General features: G+C 44.4%; 1 protein-coding gene across 1 annotated transcript in view; it reads right to left on the bottom strand.

The window, feature by feature from the left end:
- LOC141960856 (ral guanine nucleotide dissociation stimulator-like 1) overlaps positions 1-11542 on the bottom strand; it is a 50171-nt gene extending 38629 nt beyond the window's left edge. The window contains exons 1-3 of the mRNA XM_074907039.1: positions 11516-11542; positions 10413-10523; positions 3271-3476 (exon numbers count right to left, since the gene is read on the bottom strand). Of these exons, the coding sequence (XP_074763140.1) occupies positions 3271-3476; positions 10413-10523; positions 11516-11542 (344 nt within the window). The remainder of the gene's footprint in view (positions 1-3270; positions 3477-10412; positions 10524-11515) is intronic.
- Positions 11543-12032: the final 490 nt, after the last annotated feature.

Genomic DNA, 12032 nt, shown 5'->3' with positions numbered 1-12032 from the left:
TCTCTGGTGGTTAAGCAAAACAGTTGCTGCATGAGTGACGGAAGGCAAAGCGACCTCACTGTCCAACCAATCCATTCAGACAACGGAGGACAGGAAGGTGTTCAGTATGTTAACGACACATTTCTGGACTGGGGATGTTTGAACCCTTTTAAGCCAGACTCAAAACCCCCCTAATCCCAACACACAAGCCATCAGAAAAGCATGGAGGTAAGCAGTGGGAAGACCACGCTCGGTATTGTAGAACAGAACTGAATCGACAGTCTGCCTGAATCTCAGGAATTAAAACAGTGCAGCGTATTTCTCAGTCTTGATTGGACTGTGTGACATGTGGACATGACAGAAGAGTTCCACATTTTTCTTCCACCTCAAAACAAAAGGAAGCTAAAGGCTTCTTCTTCAGTTACGCCTTGAGAAGTCAGTGCACTGATAAAAAAAACTAAGGTCTTCTTAACTGGTGGAAGCTGAGACATTCATAGAAAAACAATCCTCAGTAATGCTGACAAGAATAGAGCATCTTCATACTGTAATCAAATATAACGTTGCAGCTACTCTTCACTGCCACAATGCATGCAAACCACAGATCACACCGCTGTCAAAGAACAAATGCTGAAGACCTAAGGCACATTTTACACCCGACGTCTACAGATAAAATCCACGTTCATATGGTGCTAGGAGGATAAGCAAACCCCTTTTTCACCCCTTTAACTGCACTTCAAGACAGCTTTGCTCTTTTTCTTGCAAATTTGCATGACTTCAGAATTTAAATCTCACTCTAAAAGCAACACTGTAAATCACAGGGGCACCAGTGGCAAAGAAACACGCATACACACGCTGCCTGAAACAACCCCAGCTTCGGTCTGCAGACACTGCTGTTATGCACAATGAAATCAGTCACAAGCCATAACCATTTACCACCAGAGGTAAAGCAGGGGAAACAAACACTCCTCCTTTGTTTAATCAACTAACTCTTGGCCTAGATGTGTTCGTCTCATGTTGAATTCTGAGACAATTTCCCTGACAGAAAGATCTCTGCGTTATAGGGCTGGATATCTTACCAGACCGTTGATATGTGGCCTTTACACAAGCCTCTTGAAGCAAGCCAACAGTGCTCTGAAATTTCAAAGGAAGCAACATCTATGCTGCCCACAGCCTCCCCCAGTACCGAATCCTGACTGGGGCTTCCTGTGCAAAATAACAGTGAAGAAACACACTTACGTCCCCAGGACTGGTTTGGATTCAGAGGAATCCTGGCTTACATCCTCTTCACAGCCTGAGGGCTCTGGGTTTTCGCACCTGAAAAAATGAGACGGGTGTTTAGAGGAACTCCGACTGAATAAAAGCAAAATCCTAAATAGCATAATTCATATACAAGTCTCATCAACAACTAAAAAGCTCAAATACGGAATCTAACATTTGGGCAAAACTAAGGAGCTTGAAGATTATGTCACTTAGGAGGAAAAAAGTCCTCAAGAGACAGACAGTTTCTTCCAACCGAATTTGTTCACTTACAGGAAGCAGCCTGCACACAGGAGGAATCAACCAAAACATTTTCCTTGCTCACAGCTCCAAGACCCTTTCTGCCTGTTGGCACTCCATCCTTTCCCAGAGCAATATTCCAGGGCGCAATGAGGCTGCAACACAACCACTTTCTCCAACGCAGCTTCTCTTTCTCTAGTAGTTGCCATTTCTTCCTACTCCAAGAGTGATTTCCCACAAAGTTTTCGAGGTGACAAGTGCCCACCCGTGCCAAAACTACTGACACAGTTGTCACGAGTGGGAAGGGCCCACGGCACTCTGAAAATTACCACTGGGAAAGAGGAAACCATGGGCACGACTCCAAAAGTGCAAAGCAAAATCTCTCACCTACACAGGCAGCGCACGTGCCTCGAAGGCAGGATTATGCCCTTCATTTTCAACGGCAGCGCCCCCTGTTTCAGACATACAGCTCCGTAACGGAGTTCATGGCTCCTTACAGCCAGCTTTCATGACTGAAAGCGGACAATTACGCACAGTCCAGAATAAGGCAAGCTGATTTTACGCATTCTGTGCCCAACTAAGGGTGACAGGCACCTGAAATTAATCTGAACAGTCAGAGGAGAGTAAGTGCATCTTTAAGTGCTTGTGCTACAACATCCTCGTAACATCAGATAGAGAACACGTAGCGGGCTGCCAGTTTGTGTCCAGCAGGTTCATGTCAGAACTCTTAACAAAGTCATCCAAAATGTTTCAAAGGACAAAAGGAAGAGGTGGAAGTATCAGTCTAAGGCTTCACACGCAAGAATCCCAGGTCTGTACAGATAGCGTTTGCAATTCAAAGAAAAATTCCATTCAATTCAACTCACTATTTATTTATTCCAACTTTCTCTGTTAAAAATGTGTCTTTTATAAAAGTCAGTAAAATAAATCATACACAAAATATTACTGGCTAAAAGGGACAATCTATATGCACACAGCTATTGGCTCCTCTGATAAATCTGTGCCTCTTTGGCAATTTACAGGCTTAGGAAGCAAGACACTCTCACGACACACTGTCACTTGGCAAGTCAGCTCCTCTTTAAAGTAAATATAATCTACACAAACTTGATTGGGAAAATGCAATAAATATTCTCCTCCCAAAAGAAGATCACCTCCGATCTAATCATGTCCCAATTAGAATTCAGTGTGAGAAAACTAATCTTGTGGGTTCTAAGCATTTGTACAGATACAGCAGATGTGATTTAACAGTCTTACCCTAAGCTATTCTTAGAACATCATCCAGTTCTTCTGCTGTCTGCAAATACTTATGACTGCATGTTCACGTCAAGTACTAGAAGGGGACAGTGAATTCTTTCTTATGTTTGTACAATCCCTGTCTCAAATCAGCAGCCCCCAAACAGGAGAGTGTAGGTCCAAAAATATCAGTATCCAGAAAAACATACTAATCTATTCTAGGTATGACTTTGCAGCCCATGCATTCTTTTTTTTTTTTTGAGGGGTGGGTAGAGGGAAGCTGTACTAATTTTCTTGCGTTGGTCCTAGTTTGGATCCTTAGCAGTCAGACACGGCACACTTTTGCTGCCTGATGACTACGCTTTAATGACAGCTGGGATGTGGGCAGCACGCATTTACACATTTTATCTTTACGCTGAAATTCTGAATTTTGCAGGACTCTTGACATCTGTCCATCGGGTTATTAAGTCCATGTCCTCTAAAAGTAATGGAAGAAATTGCTGAGCACATCCCCCTATCATGTAAATGATGGCTCAGTTCCCATTGTATACTGGCTCTTACCTCTCAAGAATTTCCAGTACTTCCTTAGTAGAAGCAAAGGCACGGTATGTAGACAGAAATATACTGGTGTAGGTGAAATCACTGTCTCCAAAAGCTGTCAGAAGATTCTTCACAAGTCTGTCCAGAGTCCCAGCTTTTATTGTCCGGATTTTGCATGTTTCGTACTGGCTGACAGTACGTTCTGGAGGGAACTCGTCCCCTCCAGCCTACAAAGTTGAAACAAAACAATCACAAAAATCAGACAGAAGCCAGATCCCTGACACAGCTTTCACAATGAAACAAAGATTAAATTCCATCCTCCACATCAATACTCCATCTTTAGTTACTACGTGATTTTGTCACTTTTGGCTAAATGAACACCAAATGCCGTATCAAATAGCAGAGGTTTTCAGTAAGTTTATCTTGAAGATAACTTCTACGCTCCACACAATCTTTTACAGTCCAACTGCTATTAAGTTAGCTTATGATCCCAACATATATTATCATCTAAAAGAAAATCCATCACACCACAAATAATATTATTACTGGGAGGAACAATAGTGGTAACTCAGTGCCCCATTAACTTCTGAATAAACATGAAAACTGACCACAACTTTGGCATCAGCACTTGTGATTCCCTTTCTGAAAATACCAACTTTGGGTTGCCACACAGAACCCAAGGTCATGAACACATCTGGATGTGAAACATTTCATGATACTTTTGCAAGGAGGGTGCCAACATCATCTTGCAAACTTACCATTAGAACATTTCCATTTTCTCTTACAGTTTTCATTTGGCACAAGATTTGTCAACAAATTTAGGGTTTGGTGTTGGGGGGAGGGGCTTAGACAGCATTTGGTTTTCATGCTTACAGACTGGTTTAAGTCTGAAATAACTAGAAACATTCCCTTCAATTCTGCCATTATTTAGAGGATGGTTCAGAAAATTATTTTTGTGACTACTTTAAATACTGATTTGTTAAGTATGTGGGATAAAAACTTTAAAATGAGATTATAAATAAAATACATCAACAAGAGCAATCAAACAGAAGATTTCCCTCTACCTCTTGAGTTGACTGTCTCTGGGAAGGAATGTTCAGATCACTAACCTAAGAAAGGCCGAGCTACAGAGGCAGCATGGGGAGGTGTACAGTTCTCTTTCTGTTGCTGCTGTTTAATGGGGACCAAACTGACTGATGGACTGCATCCTCAGCTTGAGGAAAACATGCTGTGACACACCTGCTCTTTTACCTCAGTCACAGTTACATGACGTGCATAATCACATATCACCAGCACTAATGGAACTCCAGTAACAAAAAAGTAATTTTCCTTGAGAGAAAGAAATGGCTTGAGCCCATTCGAGTGTCCGCAGCCATGAGTGAAATGAAAAATCCTGTCAAAAATCCCCAGACATCACTATGATTTATGTAAATAAACTATTGGAAGATCATCTGAACGAATGAAATACCTTTTTGAAGTAGTTACTTTTATTCACTTCCACTGAGTTTACAAAGTCAAATCCTAGCTAGGATTAATGGCATTATGCAAAGGAGAAATCAAGCCGTCATGAAATATTTCAAGGGGGGGGAGGGAATCTTAAATCTTTTTAGGTTAGATTAGATATATCAGTAGAAGAATGCTACAGGAAACAAACTTGCACTGGACATGAACACACAACACTCTAGTACTTAGTCTTTGCATCATCAACTCTCCTGCAACCTCAGGATAAAAACTAAGGAGTTCAACCATTTTCATCGCAGCATTATTCCGCTGCAGATTTCCTCCTTACATACTCACCCACAGCATGCCTTCAGCTGGGACTGCTGTGATGGTTCTCTTCGGAATCACAGCCTCCCCTCCTAGTAAGAGCTTCTGCTGTATCATGAGATCACGCAGTAACAGCATATCATTAGGTCACATTTCACAGCCTTACAGTAACGGTTTATAATTTAACAGCTCTTCTGAGTTTGGAATATCGAGTCGGTTATTTGTACAGACTGAGAGGCTCCCCTAAGTAACGAGACAATCCACATTCTGAGTTTCTCCATGGTTCCTTGACGTGTCTCAAATTCATCCTGACCAACCACCACCAGGACTGAATATGAAGTTCATGGACAGCTTGACCAGACGTTTTGCTCCAGAAACTGCCTGCTAAGGTATGAGTTAGAAACAACAAGGCTAACAATATTCCAACATTAACACAACACCTTGGGACTAGACTGAGGACATGAAGACAGCATGTTAATGACTTACAGTCACTACCAACTCTGGCTTGGTATATTGACAAAAGCACAAAGAAAAAAGTTAACCTATTCATAAAATAATTAGGAACGGATCACCCATCCACTTCATATTTACATCACGACCTTCCATTGCTTTTGAATTATTTATAATAGACACCCTTTTTTGTTTTAAACAAGACAGAGGTCTTTAATATTAGTCTAAAGCCCTGCTACTCTGGCACGAGGACATCTCATTTCCCAGCTTAACAAGGTCCAACAAATCTTACTGTTACATTAAAATACAACCTCCTGTATTAAAAAACAAAAACAAAACCCCAAAACCAAACAAATAGACCAGACAGGAAAAGAAAAATCAGGAATAACAGCAGTATCCCACAGTGTTCTGGACTTTCTAACAAGAAGTGGGCCCAGGCACAGATTTTTGGCAGAAAAGTGCCTCTGTGTCTGTAGGAAGGCCTGGAAGAGCCAGGATCATCTTGCACCATCAAGACACAAAGACCTGTCAACAGCCTGTAAAGAGTATAGACGCAGTAGGTAAGCAGAGGCCCTAGGAGACTTGCAGCCACATCTCAACTGCAAAATGGCACCATTTCACCTTGAGTTTAAGCCACTGAAAGAACCCATTCCCAGAGGCCCTTTTCTGTCCACCTGCTGCAGCCAAGTGGGCTGGGAAAGTGGTCCAGCCAAAACAGAGCCCTTTATTTCACCTCCTAGGCTCAGGTTTAACCCGCACAAGTTCACCCCACGGCTGCAGAAACACACAGGCTGATGCAAGGAACACAAGCTTGGGTGCAAGCTGTAAGAATTTCTGGAAGCACTGTGGGTTTACATCTGCTCAAACAGACTGGTAACTTGGGCTTGTGTCATGAACCCATTCATACCTTTTATAAACAGACAAGGCAACACACAGTACTACTGCACCAAACCCCACTGTTACCCCAAACGCAACCCCACAGGGAATGAGTGAAATTACACCAGAATAACTTGAAAAACTTTGTTCCGTGGATCTCATGGCTGATATAAAGGTGTATAATTTGTTATACACCTGACTTAAAGGTATATATAGAATTATATATGGCATCACCATTACAGAAACACTCTAAGAATACTGTTTGTTATTGGTGCTATACATCGCCCGCCTCCATTCAAATTTTCCCTAAGCAAAACTTGCTCAGGAGAAAAAAAAACACTACATTTTCTTGCTGACTTTTCATCGTACAATTAAAATAGACTTTTGACAATAACCACTTATACAATGCAACCACTTTCAAACAGGGAAGAACGCCTGCACCACCGTATTTAACTATTAATTTTCTATCCAGCAGATTGTCCAAACCATGATGTACTGATTTACGGCCATATTCTACTCAGCGTGTGTAAAGGCGTCTCATCCACTAATGTGAATGTGTACCAAACAAGGGCTGAATCTGCTCCCAAGTATGATACACGCACAAATTTCTCTGCTAATTGCAACACTGCAACTTCCCCAAGATATCATACTGGGAGAAAGTTAAAAAAAAAAAAAAACAAAAAACAAACCCCACACCAAAAACCAAAGCAAACCAAAAAAACAACACCAAACCCTGAAAATCTAAACCTGAGTTTGTCAGCAAAACATTAAACTGCTAGAAATCATTTTAAGAGACTTGTAGGGATTGTTCGTGTTTATATTATTTCACATATTAAAGCTGCAGCAGCAGCTCTTCTTCAACAGGTACTTAAAAATATTTTATCATCCCTAATTTTTTTCAGTGATTTCAAGATTCAAGATGGGCAGATTTTCAAACAGTTTAAGCCCACAGCTTTTTTAAATCAGAGCAGTTATCTTCATGAGATCACTGTCTCCTACCCACCTAAATCACACCTTCCCCACACCAAATACAGGCACCGCTGCTGTTCTCCAGCCATACAACAGCATTTCTGACTTGATCGATGAATTAAAACTTCTTGCTGCTTGACTATCATTTCTTACACCAGTTCCTTGGTAGTTTGGGGATGGACACTACCAGATGCCCAGCATGGGCACATTAAGCTCTTGGAAACAAAGCTTGAAGACATGAAAAAGCCCCACGCGCCATCATTACCATCAACCTCTAGGTTGACCTTTGTCATCCTTATAGAAAACAGGTAAAAATTCATTTGGTTTTTTGGGTTATATATAGATTAATTTTAATTCCTATCTCGTTCTCTCTAGGAAGCAGACTTATTCTTTTGTTGTTCTCATACGGCTGACAAAACGTGATCTGTTTGTGTTCACTTCCTTTGTGAGGCTTGACTTCACCAACTCTTAGTTTAACTCTTAGATACAGCTTTCTCTGCTGACAAGAGCTTTTCTCTATTTCTCAAAGTCTAACTCCTAAAAAAAAAAAATAGCATCTTTCTTAGATCATTATTCATGCGCCCTGGTCTGAAAGGTTTTTTCCCTTATTCAAACTAGAAGTCAAGGTAGTGTTTGCAGTTTGGTCTCTCCAACTTCCAAGCTCATACATTCAACTATCTGAACTTCCTACCTTACTTGACTTCACCAAACACATTCCACAGTTTCCAAGTGTGCCACTGTAAAGCTAAGCATCTCACAGACCTACTCTACTTACCTTTCTACAGAACTTAAGGCAAATCGCACTGACACAGCATCACCTCATACTGGATGAAAGAACTGGCCGGCACTAGTATCTACTGCCTTGGTACAATTCTGGCCAGTTGCTGAGAACATTCCTCTAACCAGGTAGCCTTAAACTACCCCCTCACTTGCCTCTTTGCTATTTACATGGTCAATCATTTTCTTCCTGCCTTACTGTCTTACCCCATTCCTTCTTTTCTCTTTCCACTAACGTAAGGCCCATTCTGCTAGCCCCTAGCTGTGGTTCATCTTCAGTGTATGCATCCACTGGCATACAGCACAAACACAACCACCAGGCCAAGCATCTTCAAGAGAAAGGCCTTTTTTCCATCCCTCCTATCTTCAACTGTGTCCGCTCCACAGTCGAGCAGTTTCAGTATTTCAATTCAATCTCGTTCCACACCTGCAGTCCCAGCTCCTCAAATTCTCCAGCCCTTGTTCCTCCTTGCAAAGGAACCCTTGAACAATTCTCATTTCTATCATTTGACAAATGCAGAAGTTTCTTTCCTGTGGTCATCCTCTAATCCTTTCATTTGTCCAGTGGATCCCATCCACATCATACACATTCTCTTGTCCCTTTTGCCCTCCACAGTCCCATCCCTCAGCTAATCAAAATCTCTTTCAGTCTCTCGCCTCTTAAACATTCCCCCCATCTCTCCACTTCCTTCTCTACCTGCTGCTTTTTCCTTTCTCTGTCAACTAACTGTTTACTTTTCAGTTTACTATTTACATAAAACCACTGACTGGAGTTCACCTCTTCCGATGCCATTCATACTCTGTCAGCATACTGCTCCTGGCAACAGAAATTCAGGTGTTTAGCAGCTCGTCTACTTTTACAGCCACTGCTCTACTGTTCTTATCTGCTTCTGGCTAAGCTACGATTCAGCTTGTCCTTGGTTCATTTCATGGGTACCTGGCTGTCAGTTCAAGACCAACAAACACCACAGAACTCTAAATTTTTCACCCGTCTTTTCTGCTTTGCTGTCTTTGCTTCATGGACAATAGCACCATCCGGTTCAACACACAGGTGCCAGCCTCCCTACAGGCTGCCTTTACATCCTCGGGAGTAAGCTGAACCTCATACAACCTTCTCTTTCTAGCCACGTCATTCAAATTCCTTGCTACTCCTCTTAAAACTTTTATTCCAGTTACCAATATGCCTTTTTCTCTAGCCTGATCTATTTACAGGAGCTCGTAAATACTTTCTAATATTTTCTCCTGGGAAAAACAGGAGGCAGAGGCGGGAAATCTGCCACTCGAAGGAAGCAGATTTGAAATTATCTGTTCTGACTGGAACTCTATGTACTTCTTGGAAACATAGGAAGGGGAGCTTCTAAGCACTATCTCTATGCAGGACAGAATTTGCTTATCTTTCTTGACTGTGGATTCAGCACCGCTGCATTGCTGTATGTCATGGAACTTCACAAGAACACGATTTGATATAAATCTCAGGGCAGTTTTAAAAGTCTTTAAAATATCAGTCTGGATACTACATCAAACCAAGTTCTTACATCATTGCCTCTGATCCTGAAGAAAATATAGAAACATAACAAAATAATACAAAAGCTAGAGCCAGCTCCTGAAGATCTGGCTCAAACTGCCACAGCTGCACTGATTCCAATGAAGTGAGGACATTTTCTATCAGCTGGGGACTTGGCCTGACAGAGGTGAAGCACTGGGCAGCATGCCAAATTGAGTGCGTGTGCATTTCAGCTCAATCTACTTACCACTAAAGCCTTCATGCTTTAAAATGTACCTTTGACAAACAGTACAGAGCTGTAATTCCTGCAGACATGCAGACAAGTAATTTCTAACCTAGCTGAGAAAGCACTACAAAAATAAGACCCAAACCTATATTCACTTAACTTCTCAGGAAGTTTCCGCTAACTTCCGACAGATCTTCATTAGTCAAAATACTATGACTACTAATTTGGGAGACCTGAGATAGGTTCCTAGCAGCAGAAACAAGCCATAGCCCAGTCTGAAACAACTGCTAAATGTTCAGCTTCTCAGGCCATAAGCTAAGATCCTTACTCCTGCACTAAGTATCATCCGACCCCGACCCCTCGCCACAACTGGTCAAAGCTTGTCTGCATGACAAGAAAAGAGTCAACACAAGGAGAGAGTTATTTCAGATGACCCAGGCAGTCAACTTCACTGTTTTGGGTTTTTTCAACAGTGAGAGCAGTCAGTGCTAAAAGTTACTATCATTAACGATTCGTGTGGAATTCAGCTCCCTGGAGCAGGCTCCAAAGCCCATGAGCAGCCTTCCAAAACGCCACCGCGCCAGCTTTACTTACGCCTATCCAGTTTGCTCCTTCCTTGGCAGCGTGCTGAACCTGCACTCGTTTCAGGGTGACATGGAAAATGGCTCCCTCTTCCACCTCTTCACCCACATCCTGAATTGCACTCTGCCAGGGAAAGGAGAAAGGGGGAAAAAAACAAAACAAAACAAAAAAAAAAAAAGAGAGAGAGAAAAAGAACATTTTCACTCCTCTGCTAACCGCACTCTACCCCAGGTGCTGTACTGCTTCACGCAGACCTGAGGGCAGAAGATGGGCTGCACAAAGTAAATACAACAATCAAAGCAATACGGGATACTTTCAGATTGAGGATATATTCTGGAGATATTCTTGGCAAACTGTCCTCTCCTGTGGTATCAAGATACCTTGACTTCCCATTCAACTGTTTTTCCTAGACTAGCACATACTTTAAATAGTTGTATAAAGTCTTTTCTAAGGAAACAGTTTGGGTTTGATTAGCAGTCTTCTCTTCCCTCCCCTCCCCCCCTTTCCAAAGCAATTAATCTCTTTGGCCTTTCATTTATGGAAGGAATTGCACTTTTTAAAACTGCAGAATTACTTAGGCAGGCAGCCTTTAAATGCTTGTTAGCTTCGAAGTTTAAAATACACCAACCTTTTATTTCTTTTGACAGGACGGATCCAAAGAGCCGGTGGTTTGCTTTTCAAAACCTATTATTCCAAGCTACGAAAAACTTTACGGAGTCGAGGCTTTAAAACTCACAAACACTAGAAAGCGGGTTAAAAAAAATAACAATGATAACAGAAAAAGAAGTAGCGCAACGTCCTCCAAACTCGAAGCGAACAGGTGCTGCAATGACTCCTCGTTTCCCAGCTGATTACCCGGACAAAAGCGCAGGCAGAGCCCCCGCGTCCCCGCTTCTCCCGGGGGTGGGGGACTCCCCCCCTCCGGAGCACCCTCCCGGCCCCAGGCGCGGGCTCACGGTTCCTGGGGAAGGCAGCATCGCTCCGAGCGGCGACGAGCAGGGAGGCGGCAGCGCGCTGCGGCTCCGGCGAGGCTGCGGGGAGCGGCGCGCCCGGGCCACCCCGCCGGCACCGGCACCCCGCGGGCAGGGCAAGGGGGGGACGGGACGCCCGGTTACCCTTTTCGCTTTCCACAGCAATTTCATTCTCGGCGCCTCGACGGGGCACGCCGCCGCCGCCGCTCCGCCCTGTCAGCGGCCGCCGCGGGCCGGGCCGGGCCGGGCCGAGCCGTGCGGCCCCTCGGCTCCGCGGCGCGGGAGGCGGGAGGGCGGGCGGCCGCGCCAGGCCCCGCCTCGGCCCGGCCCCGGCCCCGCCGAGGGGCTTCCTGTTTACCGCCGGCCGACAAGTTGCGGCGGACTCAGTCGTGCCTGCCCGGCGCCGCGCCGGGAGCGGCCGCGGGGCTGCCGCTCGCCGGGGCTCCGCCGCCCGGAGCGGGGCGTTCACCCGCCCCCAGCTCCCTGGAAGAGGGACGAGGTGCGGCGCGTCCCGCTCGGCTTCCAGCGGGGACGGGGCCGGCGGGCAGCGCCTCCTTCCCGCCGCCGCCCGGGTGCAGCCGCACCGGCAGCGCCCGGTGCCCCCGGGCGGCCGGGGCAGGTGCCCAGCGCGCAGGGCCGGGCCGGGCCGCCTGGGGGGCTC

The sequence above is a fragment of the Athene noctua genome, chromosome 5 (assembly GCF_965140245.1).
Source record: "Athene noctua chromosome 5, bAthNoc1.hap1.1, whole genome shotgun sequence".
In the NCBI taxonomy this organism is placed as follows: Eukaryota; Metazoa; Chordata; class Aves; order Strigiformes; family Strigidae; genus Athene; species Athene noctua.
This window is presented reverse-complemented; position numbering and strand designations above follow the sequence as displayed.